The 20,919-nt window shown below is 39.3% G+C and overlaps 1 protein-coding gene across 5 annotated transcripts in view; it reads left to right on the forward strand.

Annotated features, from left to right (window-relative positions):
* The window catches only part of Nr2c2 (nuclear receptor subfamily 2 group C member 2), a 64,873-nt gene that overhangs the window by 24,608 nt on the left and 19,346 nt on the right, over positions 1-20,919 (forward strand). For 4 of the 5 annotated variants that reach the window (XM_034512387.2, XM_034512389.2, XM_034512388.2 and 1 more), the window contains 4 exons: positions 8,490-8,529; positions 9,194-9,304; positions 16,957-17,157; positions 19,562-19,664. In XM_034512387.2, coding sequence (XP_034368278.1) covers positions 9,233-9,304; positions 16,957-17,157; positions 19,562-19,664 — 376 coding nt within the window. In that variant the 5' untranslated portion in view covers positions 8,490-8,529; positions 9,194-9,232. The remainder of the gene's footprint in view (positions 1-8,489; positions 8,530-9,193; positions 9,305-16,956; positions 17,158-19,561; positions 19,665-20,919) is intronic. The other variant, XM_034512392.2, reaches the window with a different exon arrangement.

The following is a 20,919-nucleotide window of genomic DNA, read 5'->3' on the forward strand; positions in this document are numbered from 1 at the left end:
ATAACATACATCTTCCCAGAAGTAGGTCATCATGGTAGTCAACAGACTGCTTCAGCAGCTAACTGGCAGAACAGCAGAAACACTTTGATTTTGCTTCCTTGGTTACAGTGAATGACAGTATGCTTGACCTTCAGCAAAGCAGGGTCACAGAAAGGGTATCTTTAAACAGTCTTGTCTGGTATAGTAACTGGAACCTGCACAGCAGAGTGTGAAGGCTATCCACAAACCCCTGGCTGATTTGGTTACTATTTGGCTTGGGAAGTTGCTGAGGGAAAACAATGTAAATAAAGCCGCTGGGAACAATTGCCTGGTGAGTGTGTGTGTGTGTGTGTGTGTGTGTGTGTGTGTGTGTGTGTGCGCGCGCGCGCTAATGGGGTGGGGAGGAGTAGAAGAAAGCAAACTTGAGGGGTAGGGTAGCACAGGAAATCTTCTCTAGTTGTACTTGTGTATGCATAAACGGGCAGAGGGGGGCGGCTCTAAGCATTGTATTTTAGTAGAAACTTGGTTCCAAAGCTGTTAGTAAAACACAGTATTTAGAATCCAGTTGTGTTTTCAGTCTTTTGTGTTACACAACGAGTTGTCCTGGTTAGTTTTTTTTCAAGTTGAGAAGTAACCACAGTTAAGAAAATGCCTCTATAAGAATGGTCTGTAGGCAAGCCATTGATTGATTACATTGATTAGCCATTGAGCATTTTCTTGATTAATGATTGATATAGGTGGGCCCAGCCCATTGTGGGTGGTACTACCCCTTGGCAGGTGGTCCTGGGGTATATAAGAATAAGGACTGAGATAGCCTTGAGGAACTAGCCAGTAAGCAGCAATCATCCATGGTCTCTGCCTCAGTTCCTGCTTCCAGGTTTCTGTTTTGTCTCTTGGTAATGTACTGTGAGGTGTGAGGTGAAATAAACGACTTCTTCTCTAAGTTCCTTTTGGTCATGGTGTTTATCACAGCAGTAGAAACCCCGAACTAAAACAGAGGTAGATTCTACAGTCTAGGAGCAGCTTATCCGTCCTCCCTTCCCCCCCTCCCCCAACCTGCTACACAGGTGATGCAGACTTTAACACAGTGACCCAAATGCCATGGTCATTTGAAACAGATAGAAAAGAATATAGTTCTTTTTAGCCTAGCTGCCTATAGCCCTTTAGGCATTTACATTGTTCATTATTTCCCCCTGTATATTAAGAATTCAGAAGTTCCTGATTGAGATTTATAACATATTAGGTTGTTTGCTGATTTTTCTGTACTATGTTTGAACTGTTTTGCTCTATGGAAACGTTGCAACCTGAATTTAGAAGTTTTGTTACATTGCCTCCATGTTGTGCAGATATTCCTCAACCTAAATGTTTTGTTTTTCAGCAGATGACTGTGTGGGAGGCAGTGCTGTGCTGTGCAGTGATGGGAGAATGTGAGAAAATCTGAACTTACATTTTGAGAACCCATCTATGTCCTTGGTTTATGTAATAAACTTCCAAGGGAGACACTGAGCTGTACCTACACGATGTCTAATTAGCAGACAGAAGATCTGAGCAAAGTCCAAATTCAAAGCTGCAAAACAGAGACTTCTTATTCTGTCCCTAAGATAGCATTGTTCATTCACTAAGCATTCAGAAGAGAAATAGTTATGTATTCCTGGTCTTAGGTCACTGAACAGATATGGTAGTGCCCTGTTGAAGAGTGCCAATATCCAGGACTGTGGAGCCCATAGGAGACAATCAAGCTAGTTTGAGGGACAGATACAGGGCTTTAATTAGACTATGGAGATAGCAAAGATGATCCCTGTGTTGGAAATACATATATAACTTTAGAAAGAAGTGAAGTTCAACAGCTGCCTTCACCCTTTTAGTCTAAGCTGCAAACCATAAAAAGGTCTGTGTCCAAACACACCTGTACACCTTCATAACCAACTTTGCACACAGTTTTATGGGATCCTTCCTTGATTTATTTGTTTTTTGACACAGAGTCTCTGTCTGTGTTGGGGTTTCTATTCCTGTACAAACATCATGACCAAGAAGCAAGTTGGAGAGGAAAGGGTTTATTCAGCTTACACTTCCACATTGCTGTTCATCACCAAAGGAAGTCAGGACAGGAAAACAAACAAACAAACAAACAAACAAACAAACAAAAAACAAAAAAGGAAGTCAGGACAGGAACTCATACAGGGTAGGAACCTGGAAGCAGGAGTGGATGCAGAAGCCATGGAGGAATGCTGCTTATTGGCTTGCTTCCCCTGGCTTGTTCAGCTTGCTGTCTTATAGAACCCAAGACTACTAGCCCAGGGATGGCATCACCCACAATGCCCCCCCCCCCCCCATCACTAATTGAGAAAATGCCTTACAGCTGGATCTCATGGGGGCATTTCCTCAAGGGAAGCTCCTTCCTCTCTGATAACTCCAGCTTGTGTCAAGTTGACACAGAAAACCAGCCAGTATAGTCTCTCACTTCACCCCAAGATGGCATTTTCCTGTGTACAACAGGCTGGCCTTAGAGATACATCTGCCTTTGCCTCCTGAGTGCTGGGATTAAAGGCATATGCTTTTACATAGCTCAGTTTTCTTATTCCAGTCTCTCTACCCACAGCATCCTTGGTGCTGGAATTATAGGTGACTGTCATCACACCCAAATAAGCATTGCTGGGGATTGGAATCTAGGGCCCTTTCATACAAGACAAGGCTCTACTATTGAGCCACATACTCTCAGCTCTAGAGTTCTTTATACTAGTAGTTTTGTTAAAGCACAAGTACTCTACCCAAGGTATTACACATAAACGTGAATGTTGGCTGGCAGTTTTACTTGAGCATTAATTGAATCTGTCCTCTGCAAGCTGAGAAGTTGAAGGAGGTAGAAGATGGCTAAGGCACAGACTTAGCTGGCACTGAGATCGAACGCAGGGAAAGACAGAAAGCAGAAGCTTAGACTAGGTGGAAGTATAGCCATCAGACTGACTTTTTATCACTGTGCTGAATGTTTCCCTATATACATATGGAAGGAGAATGTATTTCCAGGTTTATTTATAATGCTAGTCTCTAAATTCAGACACTGGCAAGCATTTCTTAGAGGTCCTGTTATGATATCCCTTTGCTTTTAAGTAAGACCATTTTTATGCTGCTTCTGATAACATTGCAGTGTTTGACCTCAATTGTCAACTTACTAGGATTGAAAAATGGAAGCTCTATCAGTAGTATTTGATGAGACAGATAATGAAGGCATTGGCCAGACAAATGGATTAATCAATTGATAGAGTATAAAATGATGATGTTGCTGGGAAGTGGTGAAATGTAGGAGGTGGTGATTTGTTGCAGGAGTTAGGTCTTGGGAGTGTGTCTTTGAGAACTGTATTTCTGTGGTCCCTTCCCATACTTTTTTCTGTTTCTTGCTTGCCAAGTGAGAGCAGCTATGCTCTGCCTCATTACCTCTGTGATGACTGAAACAGTGAAATAGAAATAATTCCTCCATTTACTTTATTTTTCTATTATCTGTTAAAGCAGCACAAAAGCATAGCACAGCTACTATATTCCATCTCTAAGACCTCAGGAGTCTAGACTACTAACTAGCCTTATCACCTCCAGAATTGAGCATCCCTTCCTCCCTCCCTATTCACTCTGTAGCAGTACGGCTTCCTGCTGCCCATACATTGTTTGCAGTAAGCACGGTGATTGGGGAGGAGCTAATGTGGGCAAGCTATAAAGAGACCAGAGGAAGTTTCCCTTTTTCTGAGATAGGGTCCTACTAGGTAGCCCTGGCTTGTCCTAAAACTCTATGTAGACCAGGCTGGCCTTGAACTCATAGAGATCCACCTAGCTCAGCCTCTCAAGTTCTGGGATCATGATGTGTCCCATAATAACCAGCTTCATGGTTTAAAATTTTTAGGTTGCTGTCAATTTTTAAAAAGGCAATTACAGATGGATTACATAGCCATAACCTATTGGTAGAAATCTGTATAACTGTTACTAAGCTGAAGTTATAATTTCTTAGATGGTACAAAATTTATTTTGATACAAATTCAAGGGTTTCATTGGTATAATTTCTTCTATTTAAAAAATTGGTGGGTACAAGGCTTAGACCCAGTCCTCCTTTAACTTTTTTTTTTTTTTTTTTTTTTTTTTTTTTTAACTATTTTTAGATGATTAAGCAATGTGAGTTAAGGGCCTAATAGCAAATTCATGGCTCTGAGTTTATTGTTAGGGCATTTTCTAGATTTTAATTAGAAATCGCTGAGAGGAATTAACGGACAAGAGTCCAGATTGCTTTACATAGATAGTTGGTTTTCAAAAATGTCAGAAGTCCACAGAATTAACAGTACAAACATTTCTGTATTAATGTTCATTTGATTGGAGACCAATCTGCTCCTGACAGCTTCCCTGTTTTGGATTCTAAGAAGAAATTGAGCATCTCTGGAGTTATTCCAGTTGTGGTGAGACAGCCACTAAGCAAGAATTGCCTCTTTTCATCTACAGACAATACTGTCCAGAAAAAGGACACACTTGCAGAATAGTCGACTGATTATATCTGCCAAGACAGAGTGATCAGCCCTTCAATATTCTGCATTGTAGGTCTGTCAGATGATCCTAGACCAGAAGGCTGAAGATCAGATGCTCCAACGTTTTGAAGTGTAGGGACTGTCCAGGTGTTCAGTGGTCTCTATAAATTGGCTAAGTTTTAGAAGCTATGCTTTGTGCTTCTCATATTTTCAGTTAACTCAGTCATTCTGGATTTCTGACAGGGTTGAGGACTTATAGTCTCATAGCCAACTCAGGCTATTTACTTTGAGAGAAAAGATTTGAGAGGATGGTTTTCAGATGGCATTCATTCTAAAGCCAAGACATAAGCCAGTACAGAACTATAGTCTTCTAAGTTAGGATAGATGACAATAGTTGTTTTATTCACAATATATTAGACTGGGTATTAGGTCTATCTTGTACCTTACTGTTACAAATTGATATAGTTGTACTCTATTTATATTTTGAAGAAAAGTTTTTTTTTATTATAACAAGAAGAATGATATGTAGCAGGATGGCTTCCTGCTGCTGCTACATTGTTTTCAATAAGCTCCGGTGAAGACCGCTACCTAGTAGGACCCTATCTCAGAAGAAGGGAAACTTCCTCTGGTCTCTCCAAAGCTTGCCCACATCAGCTCCTCCCCAATCCCTGTGCTTACTGCAAACAATGTAGCAGCAGCAGGAAGCCATCCTGCTACATCACTTAACCTAATTTAATACTGAATTCACTGCCAGTGTGCTTCCCCATCCAACCCAGGGAGAGTCCTTTGGTCTTCTTCTATAAATGAGGTTGCATTTAGGGCTGTTGTGTGTACTAGGCAGGCACTGTATCATTGTGCTTTATCTGTAACCCTGTGCTTCTGAAATAAGGAGTCATGACTTGGCAAGTCTATGCTTACGCCAGTAAAGAAGCCAGATTCCAGAAAGTATAGCGTGTACTTGGACCAGACTGCAAAGCTTAAAAACAGCACTCTCATAGCCCAGCTCAGGTTCAAGTATGACACAGGCCCAATGGTTGCTGTAGTTTTGTGGTTTAAAAATCTTTCCTGGGTCTCTATGTAATATTTTTTAATACACTTGGTTATTTAGAAGACAAATTTGTTAGTATAATTTATATATAAATTTAATTGTTAGTGATATATATCACAATTAAAATAATTTATTAAAATAGATTATATAAACTATATATATATATAGATTCAATAGAATTTAAATTTTAAATTTTAAATTTAAATTTAGAATTTAAAATTTAATTTAATTTAACTTAAAATTTAATTTAGAATTTAAATTCTAAATTTTAAATTTAAATAGAATTTAAATTTTAAATTTTAAATTCAATAGAATTTAAATATATATATATATATATATATTTAAATTCTATTGATTGTAAAATAAAGCTCAATGAATTATCACAGAATGTTTCCATGTAACTACCACCCAGGTTGAGAATAGGGGGTGTGGAATGTAGCTCATTTGGTAGAGTGCTTGCCTAATTTATACAAAGCACCCATCTGTAATCCCAGTACATAGGAGGTGGAAGCAGGAAGATCAGACATTCAAAAATTATTTTTGGCTACGTACTGGGCTTGAAGCTAGCCTGGCATACATGCTATCCTATCTCCTAAGACGGAAAGGGATGGCAGGGCGAAGAATGAGGGAGGAAGAAGAGAATTTTCTAAATTCTAGAAATTTAGACACTTTTCTACTTTTCATTTTCATTCACCCCTCCTTCCTTCTCAGAGCTGACCTCTGTCCTGTCTCTTACACTAGGAATTAAATAGAGTTTCTGGTTTGGGCTTTTTTTTTTTAAATAGACAGAATCTTGCTGTATAGATCAGACTGGCTTCTGGCTTCCAACTCTGAATCCTTCTGTCTTGGCCTCACAAATGCTGAGATTACAAGTATACAAACCTAACCTCAAGTGGAAAATTTTGTTCACTCATTATTTTAAAAAAAATTAAACATGATCCACAATAACAATATAATTCACATATTTTTATCTCTTTCTAATTTTATTAGAAAGTAGAGAAACCTCAAAGAAACCTGAAATCCCTTAGCCTGTTTTATATAATCTGGAGAATGATATATAATGCTCATATTTTTTTGGTTTTGAATAAACATGTAAGTAAAAGAATGAATGGCAAGAGTTAGACATTTTCAAAACTGGCACTCAAAACATCTAGCAGAAATTGACTAGAATAGTTGAGGCATTTGTCTGGAGTTCCTAATAGAGATAGTCTCCAGCAGAGCGAATGTTTCCCTCAGGTGAAGCTTTTAAGTAAAAGAACAAATAATAGCAGGAACCAGTGGCTTACAAACATCTAGTAGAAACTAACTTAGGAAGCCTGTTAAGGCAGCCAGCTGGAGTGCCCCTCATTAGTTGTAGGCAGAACAGTGTGTCTCTCTGGGTTGATGCTTCCAAGCACAAGAAAACAAAGTCACAAAGACAGATGACATCAAATTGAGTACTTATTGCATCCAGCAGAAAGACTGGGGAAGTTGAGGTAGTCAGCTGGAATTCCCAATTGAACTTCCCCTTCAGGGCCAAGTGTCCCCTTGGCCAGACTCTCTGCCTTTTCTTTCTTCTAATTGTATTTTTGTTATCCATCATCTGTTAATGACACTTGGGTGATCCCAGAACTACACTGAAATGCAGACATCTCTTCTCAGAAGTGAGAGTGGTAGATCCCCACATTGCTTTGATTACTGTAGGTTTTAGAATGTTTGAAATATAGAGGTGTGAGTCCACCTACATATTCATTTTCTTTTACAGGATTGTTTTTTTCTGGATTCCTTGCATTTTACATAGATTTTAGGACCAGCAGACCAATACATGGAGAGAAAAGAACACCTGGGTGGATGACATTGAATCTGTCAGTTTAGGATGCAGTGCCTATTAGCATTGTGTTCTGGTCTGTGAACACAGATGTCTTTCTACTTAGGCTGTTTTAATTCCTTCAGTGGCATTTTCTGGGAATTTTCCTTGCGCTTGCTTTTTTTTTTTTTTTTTTTTTTTTTTTTTTTTTTTTTGCGGGGGGGCGGGTGGTGGAGAGGTAGAGAAGAATAAGCTCTCACTCTAATCTAAGATGGTTTGTGCATCTCTGGTTGGCCTCAAACAGCAATCCACTGCTTCAAGTTTCTGGGATTACATGTGTGAACCATTACACCTGAATTATTATTTATTTATACTTACTTTGTTAACTTTATTCCCATGTTTTGTTCTTTTTTATGTTATATCATCAGTGAGATTATTTTCTTAATTTTATTTTCAGATTTCTATTGCCAGTGTATAGAAATTCAGTTAATCTTGTGCCTGCAACCTTGGAACTCTGACTAATTGTAAGGGAATTTTTGTGGGTTCTCTAAGATTTTTATGTAATAACATTTAATATGCATATTAAATTTTTTTTTTTTTACAATAATGGTATAAATCTGCTTCTCTCTTCTTTCTTCCCCTTTCTCTCTCCCCCAAACTCCTTTAGTTTTTTTGTCTCTCTACCTGGTTTCCCAGCAAGCAGTTCCAGTACATTCACACAGTGGTGAAAACATACCTGGTCTTGTTTCTCATCTTGGGGGAAAGCTTTTGTCCTCTATCAGTTATCTTAAAAGCTTAAGTGCTTTTCTCATTTCATTAGGTTTTTGGTGTTTTTGTTTTGTTTTGTTTCCTTTAAATTATGAAAGGGTGTTAGGTTTTGTCAAGTGCTTTCTGTCTGTTTTGTCCACTGAAGTGATCTTGTAGCTCTTGCTGAACTGTGATTTTCATCCACTGAACCAGACTTGCATTCCTTAGGAAAGCTATATTTAGGCATGCTACTGGATTCAGTTGTTTTGTTTTTGTCAAATTTTTACATCTATATTTGTAATATAGTTTTCATGACATCTTATAAGGTATTGAGCAATACTGGCCGAGGGTGTGGGAAACATGCCACCTTTGTATGATATTGGTTCATGATATACTTTTAATCTAGGAAAATACTGTCTTCTTATTTCAGGTACCCAGGTGACCACTCAGCACGTTGATCCTCACCTTTGGTAGGTATTGACTAAGTCTGAGACCCTTGTGTTCATTGTGAATCTTGCACAACTTGGTTCTGCCTAAATCTAGGAGGTTGCCAAACCCTTCCATAAATGCTGCTCCCAAAAATTTTGAGTGCTGCGCCGCTTCCATTTGTCATCCATCCCTTGCAGTGCTGTGAAAGCATTTCTATTAAAAGTTATCAAAAAAAAAAAAAAAAAAAAAAAAAAAGAGTTTTACTGGTTTTGGAAACAGTGGAAAAACTTCAAAGAGCATCTCTTTTTAAAAAGTTATTCTGATAGCTTTTTTTAAAAGGTCATGAAAAGCAGAACTGATTTGGTTTATCCTTGTGTTTTCAACATCAGAAGCAGCTATTTTAAGATGGTGTTTTCTTAGGGCCATCATGGGCAGTATCTCACCATTTCCTTTGTTGTGCTGTGTTGATACTGCAATAGTCAAGTTGGTCATTAAAGGCCACAAGAGCAAGAGGCATGCTCCTGCTAGGAATGGTTGTGCACACCTATAATCCTGGTACTTGGGAGGTAGAAACAGGAGGGTCAGTAGTTCAATAGTTTGAGGCCAGCATGGACTTTATAAGACCTTGCCTTTAAGAAACAAAGAAAAGTATAGTTCTTAGGAAGTCACTGGGTACCTTCCTAAACCCTGTGTTCTCATCCACAGGTACCACGTACACAAACCTCTTGGCCGGAATCTCCAGGGATGACCAGCCCCTCCCCGCGCATCCAGATAATTTCCACCGACTCTGCGGTAGCCTCACCTCAGCGCATTCAGGTACTCATGTCAGTTCCACTGGGTTTCTTCACTCTGCCCAAAGCCAAACCTGCCTAAGAGATTTACTACAGAGTACTTACCTCTTGGCATCAAATACAGTGTGAGCTCATTCATTTAGAAAGCAGCAGGTAAAAGTTTATATTTAAGTTAATTTTAAAGCAAAAGTATGAATTAATTGCTTCAAAATACTGGATGACATACCATTTTATTATTTATTTGCTTCCAACCAAATTGAGAGATAATATATATTTTATTAGGATCAGAGACTCCTTGCTTGTAGTCACATCCAGTGCCCCCACTTAATAGGTTTTTCAGTCAGGGCAATTAACAATTTTAATGAGTCACTTTTCTATTTGGAAAATATATATATAATAGTAAATCTTGCCCTAAATCAGCAAATTGAATGCTTTTTAAATGCTTAGAAAGGTATCTTATACATAATCATGTTTAATGTGTATTATCTATGCATAGTTGTTGTTGTTGTTATTATCATCTATTGCTTAAGCAGGGGCAGGGCTGTGAATCTGCCTTTAACCCACTGAATAGTTTTTCTGTTCTTTTAAACAAAAAGACTTTGGAGATTATAGCAAGAAGCTGGGAGGAAGTGATAATGCATTGCTATTTGATTACCTAGCTAAATCAGAACACGGGAACAAGGATAAGCAACTGAAAAAACATTTGCAGGTAAAAGCACCTGCCAAGAAACCATGGTGACTTGAGCTCAGTCCCTGAACCAATACAGGAAGGAGGAAAGAACAGATTTTCAAACGTTGTCCTCATATCTCTTCATGGGCACCATGGCATGTATGCAACTTCACTCATACACAAATCACACACACACACATAAACTCACAGTGAAAAATAAATAAGATTTTGTCCTTAAAGGTAAAATAATTTCTCTGTATTCAGTGTTAATACAGATGGCCTCAGTGACATCCTCATTCCTAGCCCATGCTTTGTCAGTGAACAGTGCATCCCCTGGAGCCTGAAAAGAGAATGCATTTTTAGTATTTTGGTGTATGAGAACAATGCTTAGAAACTAAATAGTGACTTTTCTAGTAAGGCTAAGACTGAAAGATATCAGGTTAGACAATGTTTACTCTGAATTAAACAGATCTAGGATCCAGTCTTATGACCTAGGGAGAGCTTCCAAATTCTGTATGGTTTCACTGTGGATATATAAATGCAGAAGGATGAAATGTGGTAAGGCCTGCAGCCCTGCAAGTGGGTACCAGGAAATGTTAGCAGTTGTGTTCTAAGACGTTTTACTTGCTTTTGTGTTTTTGTTTTGCAATGGGCTCTCCTGTAGCTAAGGCTGACCTCAAACTTTCTGTGTAGTTGAGGTTGGCCTTGAACTCCTGATTCTTCTGCCTCCACATCCCCAGTACTGGAATTACAGGCTTGTGCCAATATACCCGGTTTTGTGCTTATAGCTGTTAATGTCCTATTTTTATGCTGCTTCAAATTTACAGAAAATAACAAGTAAAATAGTTATAACCTTTACTCAGATTCACTAATTGTTCATTTGATCATAAATGGCAGGCATCATTTCTTTGCACTGGATCAGTCATACAGATTTCTTAAGAATGATTGCATTTTCTTATATAATCATAATAATGAAGAAATATTAATACTGAAACATGCCATTGTAGGATACATAATCTTCATTCCACAATTTCTAGGCTTTTTTTTTTTTTATGGGTGTTTGGCTTTTTTCTGGGATCTGCTAAAATTCATTTTTGATTATGATAATAGTAGTTAATAGACAACACAAACCATCCCTTGTCATGCAGGCTAGCATAGGTGTCCAGAAGCCTTGCTGGTGGTTTTTGTATTTATGGCCCTACTGGTGCAAAGAATTTTTAGGGAAGAAGAGAAAGAGGAGGAGGAGGAGGAGAAGAAGAGGAACACAGTCCCTCAGTGGAGGAAGGGCAGGAGCTGTGGAGATGGCGGAAACATTAGGAAAACATTAGGTTCAATTGTTTACTTTTTAATCCAGCTTTTAAAAGGAAGGTAAGTTAAAAGGCAAACAGTATTGCATTTGGTTCCATTTTGGAGATGACTGTGAGATTTTTCTGCCTTGTTCATTCTTCAGTGGTAGACTGAGAATTCTGTGCTTTGAGGTTCTTCTAGGATGGTCCTCCATCTCTCCCTTTTTCAAGAAAGCATTATTGTAATCATTGGTCAACTTTATTAAGTGTTTCTAAAAATACATTTCCATATATAACATTCAACTTCAATTGCATTGAAATTCATGTACAATTTTGTTAGAAAGGACTTTGCAGTTTGTTTGTTTTTTTTGTTTTTTTTTTTTTTTTTTTTTTGAAAGTTTGAAATCTTCTTTGTAGTCCATAGAACAAGGCTTCTGTGGCTCTTATAGCCATTCTGTATCTGCTTCTTACTTGCTAATAGCATTATATTTTGTGCTTTTTTTTGGGGGGGGGGTCCATCACTTTCTGCTGTTTCTTTCTCTCTCTGATAGGACAATGACCCTTTGTAGGTACTCAGAGTTGTTGCTTGCCTGTGGGGGTTGGATAGGTATGTGAATATGTGAATGCTGTACTAAAGTCCCATCAACCAAGGCACAGAGTGGAAATAGGACTTTCTCAGTAGAACTCGTGTGTGTGTGTGTGTGTGTGTGTGTGTGTGTGTGTCTGTCTGTCTGTCTGTCTGTCTGTCTGTCTGTCTGTGTCTTTCTATCTCTCTGTCTCTGTCTCTCTTTCTTACAAAGACAATTTATATAGTCCATTTTGGCCTCAAACATCCATGTGCCTCCCAAGTGATGTAATTACAGGTGTGTGCATGTCATTACAGGTGTGTGCCACCACACTCAGGTTTTGTGGTGCTTGAGGATCACATGTGGGGCATGTGCATGTCAGGCAAGCACTCTTAATCAACAGAGCCACATTTCTAGCCCTTCCTTCTTTGAAAGAAAAAAAGTTCAAGGAATTTTGGGTTTAATTTTATATTATAATTTGAGACAAGACCTCTCATAAAATCTGGAACTTGGAATTTTGACTAGCTTAGCTGGCGAGTAAGCCTTGGGATCTATCTGTTTCCACTCCCTAACTCTCAGGTGCTGTGGTTACAGGAATTCTTTGCCATGCCCAGCCTTTACATAGGTATTGGGGATCTGACCTCAGGTTCTCACGCTTGCACTGGAAGCACTTCACTGACTGAGCCATCTCCTCAGCCCCTTCCTTATGTTTTTAGAGAAAGATCAACATTATGTCCATCCTCAACCCCCCCCCTTTTTTTTTTTTTAATTTTTAAAGGTGGTTTCATATTGTCTTAGTTAGGTTTCTCTTATTGTGATAGAACACACCATAACCAAAAGCAACTTGGGAAGGAAATTGCTTACACTTTCATGACAGTCCATCATCGAAGGAAGTCGGGGCAGTCAGTTTCTTAGGATTTTATTGCTGTGAAGAGACAACCATGACCATGGCAATTTTTATAAAAGGAAACATTTAATTGGGTCTGGCTTAGTGTTTCAGAGGTTCAGTCTATTATCATCATGTCAGAAAGCATGGCAGCCTTCAAGCAGACATAGTGCTGGAGAAGGAGCTGAGAGTTCTACATCTTGATCCTAAGGTAGTCAGAAGGAGGCTTGCTTCTGCACTGGATGGAGCTTGAGCACTAGGAACACTCTAAGCCTCCCTACACAGTGATACACTTCCTCCAATAAAGCCATGCCTATTCCAACAAGGCCACACCTCCTAATAGTGCCACTTCCCATGGGCCAAGCATATTCAAACCTACCATAGGCAAAGTTCAAGGAGGGACACTCCTTACTGGCTTGCTTCCCATGGCTTGTTCAACCTGCTTTCCTGTACAGCCCAGAACTACCTGCCCAGAGGTGACTGGATCCTCTCACATCACTTATTAATCAAGAAAAGAGACCACAGGTTTGTATAAGCCAATCTTATGGAGACATTTTCTCTATTAAGATTTCCCTCTTCCTAGATAAGTCTAGGTTTGAGTTAAGCCGTCAGAAAACCAACGGGCATATATACAGTGCAAAGCAGATGCTCCCATTTCACCATACTGTCCCTAAAGAAGGCATACTGATTTATGTTTCCACCAATCTATCCTGGAAGCATCTGTTTCTCTATACTTATATCATGTTGTACTTTTAACACTCAGTTTGCTAAATGATATGTCAGAGCTATGTAGCTTTTATATTAATGTAAATGTGCATAATCTATTGTTTTGTGTATATTTTCACGTTTTATGAACAACAAAAAAAGTAGTTTTCCTCATCCTTCCCTGTATTCTTACTCTCACTTTTCAACCAACAGACCTTTTGAAAATGATACCTGAGCCGGGCAGTGGTGGCGCACGCCTTTAATCCCAGCACTTGGGAGGCAGAGGCAGGTGGATTTCTGAGTTAGAGGCCAGCCTGGTCTACAGAGTGAGTTCCAGGACAGCCAGGGCTACACAGAGAAACCCTGTCTCGAAAAAACCAAAAAAAAAAAAAAAAAAAAAAGAACCAAGAAAATGATACCTAATTTTGTTAAAATTATTTAAATTTGTTACAAAGTATTTAAGTAGACTTAATAATCCAAAGGGTAAGTGAGTATATATGGTACGGCATAATTACTGCTCTGAAGTATCCATGGTCCTTCAGTTGAACATCTGCCTTATAGGAAAGACTACTACATATTTAGGAAGTGGTATGGAAACCATCTATAAAGTGGGGAATAATTCTGGTTTAATTGAGGTTATGGTTGTGGTCTCCTACTGTTCTTCATCTCCCTAATGGAAGATGTTGGGGTTCTGCAGAATTATACGTCGGGGTGTTTGCTCTAGCTTTCTGTATTAGCTCTAGCTGAGCAGATAGATGGCTTTAGGTGTCACTACCAAATAACTAGCCAAGACTTCTGCTGTGAGCCCCACTTAGCCTAAGGCAAGATTGCTCTTCTGACTTTGTCTTCAGCCTGTGTTTTATTCAAAAGTATATTGTTTTGATTTCTATTTCAGTCTCACTGAGTTTGAGAACATACTCCATATGCTTTCCACTCTGCAAACTTTTTTACAATACATTTTAAGAACCAGAATGTGGTTTCTGTTAGTGACTATCCTGCATAATTTTGAGAAGTTGAGGTATTGTGGTACCTCAATATTGTGGTAGAGGGATTATCATATAAATGCCATTTCTATCAAGCTGATCATATACTTAGCCTAAGTGTTCCTGACTAGTTTTGATGCCTGCTTGCTAGTGCTTGCAGGAAGGCATTGACCTCTCCAACATAGCTATGGATTTCTTTGTTCCTTCCTCTAGTTTTGTCTTGTTTTGGAGTTTTATGCATGCTAACCCCAGATTCCTTATATGTTTTGCTTCTTTGTTTTGGGCACATGAATTTAAGATTATCACACCTTTCTTTGAGAATCAATTCTCATTATGTAGTACCTTTTTTATAGGACCCAATTATTTCCTTGTTTTGAAGTTTATTTTGTTTGAGATTAATGTAATTACTCCATCTTTTTGTTATTTTCTGTTTTTTTATTTTTATGTATAAGGTACATCTTTTGTCTTTTCACCTGTGTCTTTATATATGAAATGTTAAAATAATCTCTGTATTTTTACTGTTGTATGAAAAACATTAACACTTATGTGGTTATCAATAATTTAAGATTATTGTCACCCCTTTATGTAATGTCTGTGTTAATTGCCAGAAGTTTCTCTTCTTGATTATAATAGAAATATTTATGCACTTTCCTTTGTTGCCTATCCAATGTATATCTTTTTAAAAATGCTTTCAGTTGTTGCTGTAGTGTTTACAACTTACATTTCAATACTTTAAGACCACCTACAAATGAAACATAATTGTTAGTGAAATATATATTACAAAAAAAGAAAAACATTTTTAAGTGCACTTCAGTAACATTGTGGTCTGTTTGCGGTGTTGTGTCACCTCACCTTATTAGTTTAGTTCCACTACGCTGTATGCAAAAAAGCAGTTTTGTACCCATTTTCCTTTCACCTTATTCCCTGGAATAAGTATGCAGAAAAACATAAGATGTGAGTTGTGCTCAGCTCTTTTACTAATGTGTAATAAGTGCCCATCAGCTCTGAATGGATAGAGTCATAAAGAGCTGGACCTCTCCTCAGTCCTCTCTCCCCAAGCTCTCTCTCACTGGTGAACAGAGAGCATGGATGTCTGTTTCATGTAGGGAAATCTGGGCTCGCCTCTTACTGTAAGCTTCCTAAGACTACAATACAAGCTTCCTCAAGTTGTGACTTTAACAGTTCCAGGCCAGACATATGAATAAAATTGAGGTGCTGCAGGGTCTAAGAAAGCCTCTCTTTAGCCTCCCTACATGCTTGTACATATTTCTAAGCTTACTTCTATTGTCTCATGGTCTTTTGTGAACTCTAGTCAAGGATGGTGTGACTTGTGTAACACACCAAGCTCAAGGTCATGTTCTGTGTTTGCTTCGTGTTCCTCATAGAATAAATAATAAGCATGTAAAAGCCCAATGTGGTGTAGCACACCTGTAGTCCCAGCCTTTGAGAGTCTGAGGGAAAAGAATTATGAGTTCAAGGAAGAAAAGACTTTCAGTTTTTAAGGAACTGGGTCAGGTCTTCTCCTGCATCACTGCATTCATTCCACAGTATTAATATCTTCTCTTCAAGTGCTAGTCCTCTTTTGGCCTGACCACACAACAGTAAAGTTAGATGTGGCCTCTAAGAGATCTCAAACTCAGAAAATGGGAGTGGGTTAGTGATGAATCACAATGGAGAGCCAAGTGAATTCTGCAACCCAAGACAAGACTCCTTAAAGGATCTTCCATTTCCAGATTTTTGAAATGATAATGCTGCTGCCTTTTTTGACTATTGACAGAATGGGGCCCTTTTTGTTGTTGTTTTGGTGTTTTGTTTTTTGAGACAGGGTTTCTCTGTGTAGCCCTGCCTATCCTGGAACTAGCTTTATAGACCAGGCTGGCCTTGAACTCAGGGATCACCTGACTCTCCCTCCCAAGTGCTAGGATTAAAGGCATGTCCCACAACTACCCATTCTGCCTCCTCTTAAAAAATGTTTAAGCCTTATCATTTTTATGATTATCTTATAAAGGGGCTTTTAATTCTAAAAATACTAAAGAAAGGATCCTAGAATAAAACTAATTTTTGAAAAAAAAATTCTGGAAAGCTCAGTGTGTATTTATCTTACTTTACCATTGAACTTGTGTGTTTCTTTTCTTATTGTTTTGACAAAATGACAAACTAAATTTACAAAATTTTGGTTTACAGAAATTATGGTAGAAAAATTATAGTAGCAGAAACAGAAGGTCATATTGCATCCATAATCAAGAAGCAGAATAGACTGACTGCTGGTGCTTAGCTTATTTTCTCCCTTTTATTTTATTTAGACCAGGGTTCCATTTCATGGAATGGCACCACTCGCATTTAGGGTGGGTCTTCCCTGCATTGTCAAATTTTTCTGGAAATACTCCCATAGACACCTAGATGTGTGTTTCCATAGTGCTTCTAAATCCCGTCAAGTTGACAGTAGAGATTAGCTGTCACAACTGGTGCAATATATCTTAGACCTGCATTGATTTTAGTGATCACCTCCTAAGCACTGTCTGCAAGTGCAGACAGGTCTAAAGACACACCAAACAAAGGGCTTTCATGTTGTATCTTGTAGATTGTAACAGACCAGCAGACAGGACAAAAGATCCAGATAGTCACCGCAGTGGACGCCTCTGGATCCTCTAAACAGCAGTTCATCCTAACCAGCCCAGATGGAGCTGGAACTGGGAAGGTGATCCTGGCTTCTCCGGAGACATCCAGTGCCAAGCAGCTCATATTCACCACCTCGGACAACCTTGTCCCTGGCAGGATCCAGGTAAGGCCCATTGACAGGTGGTTGTTTCCAGACTAGACACTGAACCACTTCTCAACTCAGGTTTGCCTTGCCTCGGAATCCAAATCCACCCCTAAGAGACCTTAACCCTAACCTTAACTGAGAGCCTTTGGCGATTTACAAGCATGGTGGGATGCTGCCTCGGCTGAAATAAAAACCAGTAAATTGAGTGGCCATACCCAGAAGACAAGCAGGAACAGTAAGAAGGGATAAAAGCTAGTCCAAGGAAAAGACACTGTCATAGGCAAGGTGATAGTGAGGCCACTGCAGAATTGTTCTTAAAGGGCCACATGGTGGAAACCATTAGCCTCTGATATCTTTAAGGCACCCTCTAGAGCTGACCACTCTTACCTTAGTCTCATGTAGGTCGCCAAGCCTAGGTCCAGCTCTTCATTCTGATCTCACATATTTTCCAGGAGCTATTCTGTACTTCTATTTCCTGCTCTGTCTTACTTATCTTATTCTGAGAGGGAAGAGCAACATGAGCAAGATGTGATTGGGGGCAGCCACAATAAACAAACAAATGAACAAATAAATAAATAAATGGAGATGCTGAGAGAAAGCAGGGCCAATTGTGAGGTTGGAGGCTCAATGCTAGCGCCCCAGAGTAATCAGGAATAGACATGCTTTGACATAGTCTATGTTAAATTTTTTTAAAGTTATTTTTGAGACAGGGTCTTTATATAGCCTTGCCTGTCCTGGAACTCAGTAGTAGACCAGTCACAGAGATCTGCCTGCTTCTGCCTCCTGAATGCTGGGATTAAAGGTGTGTGCCACCATATCTGGCTTGATTTTTGTTAATTTGTGGTAAATTGTACATAATATAAAATTTACAATCTTAACCATTATTGTACCCCCATCTGTAAATCTTTTCATCTTCCCAAACTGAAACACTGTACTTACTGGAGCTCTCACACACAAGCCACAGTGAGAGATGGGAGAATTAGTGTTCTATTCCCTTTTTCACAAGCCCTCCTCTGTCAACTTCATGCCCCCACCTCACCGGCCCCCAAGCCCATGTGAGTGTTTGTGTAGGGTATGTTCAAGTGCATATTTTTAGTAAGTTTAGATGCCTGTAGAAGCCTGATATATTTATGGCATATTTTTATATTAAATATATATGGAGAATTTATATTTTTGTATTTTACATATGGTACATGCATGGTACAGCACGTGTGTAGAGGTCAGAGGACAGCTTATGAGAGTTGGCTTTCTCTCAGCATGTGGGTTTATGGGATTGAACTCAGATTGTCAGGTTTAGCAGCAGGTGCCTCTTCCCACTGAGACACTTTGCTGGTCCTACATTCTTATTTTTTGATACGTCTTTCTAAACCTAGAATACACTAATTTGGAGAGGCTGCCTGGCTGACCAATAAGTCTGGTGATCCAAGCTTAGGTCTTGTGCTTACACAGCAAGGTCTTTACTGACTGACCCATCTGCCAGCCTTATTTTTATCTTTTTCATCTATTGGTTGACACCTGGTTAGTCCCACTGTTGGGCCATTACTGATGTGTGGGGCATTCTTTCTACTGTAGAGAGAAACTTGAACCTCCTTTTTCCCTTGATGAGCTAGACTTAGACAGCCAGTGTGTTCTGCTTTCAGAAATGTCCTCTGAGATAGCTAGCAGTGCAGCTAGCAAGCATTATCTGTTTTACTCTCCTTCTCCCAAAGTGTGTTCTGATATTTTGATGTTAAATTATCAATCTTGTTAAAAAGCACAGGTTTGTGAAAGATTGGCTTCTGATGTCACATTTCACAGGTGATTTTTACCTGATTTTTGTATATGGTCCTATTGTTTGAGATTCATTTGAAGGTTTATTGTGTGCTCAAATTAAGAACATTTTAAAAATAACCATTCTTTAAACTTTCTCACTTGATATCAATTGTTTTCTCCTAGATGGATAGCGCTGTTTGTAATCTAGAGAGTTACCTACAAGTGAGAGAAAATAGCAGGCTTCTACTGTCATCTGTATTAGTCCATCTATCCATTACCAGGTGCTTCAACAAGCAATCCATTCAGGAAAGCCTGGGTATAGCTCTGACAAACACGCCAGGTTGCATATTTTCATGTTGTTTGATGGATGAGAAACATAGCTGAAGAACCTTGCCTCTCTTTACCTTAGAGAATCCATATGTGATCCCTATGTGGCCTCCAAGTCTTAGTGATAGTCACAAGATAGGAGAGTAGTCATTGACATGTGAAGGTCAGTGGGGAAGCAGAATTACCTGGCTGTTGAAATGAAGAAGCTTGTTGGTTAGAGTAATCCTGGTTCTGCCTAGAGTTCTTTTTGTTTAGATACCTAAGACTGGTAATGTACAACTGGATGTTACTTTACTTAGTTATCTAGCTTTTAATTGGCACTGTTTGTTTGCCAACATCTTAGATCGTCACGGATTCTGCTTCTGTGGAGCGTTTGCTGGGGAAGGCAGACGTCCAGCGGCCCCAGGTGGTGGAGTACTGTGTGGTCTGTGGCGACAAAGCCTCTGGTATGTGACTCCGGCTTCTGGCATGTATCATGGAGCAACATGACCTTTTATAGGGTAGGGAAGTAGTTAGTTGAGAAAGAACTTTATGTAGGTTTCAAACATGAACCTTACATAATAAGCAAAGTAGTTTTTCAGATTATTCAAACTGATAGGAAAAGTCAAGAAACTGTGATTTGTTTCCAAGTGGTAAAGTAAGTTTTTTCTCACCTTGTTTGTATCTCCTAAGGTGTGTTGTGTATATAATTCCCCCCATCCAAATTGTCTCTTTTCGTTTTATCCTTTCACTGAACCCAGTGTAATAAGCTGTGATGGAGTAGGAACCATGAAGTGCACACACACGCCTCTTTGTTTGTGTGTGTGTGTGTGTGTGTGTGTGTGTGTGTGTGTGTGTGTGTGTGTATGTGTACACTTAGTGAAGACCCAAGGCCTCTGGTGAGTTATTTAAATCTGTGTTTCTGGTGTCCTTCAAGGAGAGCCCAAAGGCTTCCACAGTTAGTGCTCCGATGGAGACAGGAGGCTTGCTAGCACTGGGGAGCCATAGAAGGTAAGCGAAGCAGTAAGGCAGGCAGTGGGAATGAAGAAGCTCAGCTCAGGGAATCTGGGGTGTAGACCTGAGTTCTGAAGCAGCTTCTTTCCACTCACAGGAAGTCTGGAGGGTTTGTTGTCCTAGATTTCATTTTGTCTTTTTGAAAAGAGGGTTGGACCAAATCTAGGAAGATGCTTAAGCCAGCATCTTCAGAAGCTTTAGCTTTGATTTTTTTTTGTTTGTTTGTTTTTTGTTTTTTGGAGAAAGGGTTTCTCTGTGTAGCCCTGGTTGTCCTGGAACTCACTCTGTAGACCAGGCTGGCCTCGAACTCAGAAATCTGCCTGCCTCTGCCTCCCAAGTGCTGGGATTAAAGGCGTGCGCCACCACCGCCCAGCTAGAAGCTTTGATTTTTCCTTTTAAATTGGTTATACAATTTCTCTGCCATTGGTACCTGCTTCTGATCCTACCTTTTCTTTGTCTTGGTAAAGCCAGTTCATCCTACCACTTAAAGGTCTATCTTCCCCTGGAAGCAGGTAGATAGTCCTACCACTGGTTCTGATTGCCTTTCTCCAGGCTGTCCTAGATATCTTGTACATTCTCCTATAATTGAAACGGACTTTCTCATTGGAGTGTTTGAGCAAAATCTTTGTCTGCTAAACAAGGAGACACACTGCAGATGTTTGAATACATGAAGTAGGAACAGAAACAGCCAAAGACTGCCTGGTTTTC

Source organism: Arvicanthis niloticus, chromosome 9, assembly GCF_011762505.2.
Source record: "Arvicanthis niloticus isolate mArvNil1 chromosome 9, mArvNil1.pat.X, whole genome shotgun sequence".
NCBI classification, from domain to species: domain Eukaryota; kingdom Metazoa; phylum Chordata; class Mammalia; order Rodentia; family Muridae; genus Arvicanthis; species Arvicanthis niloticus.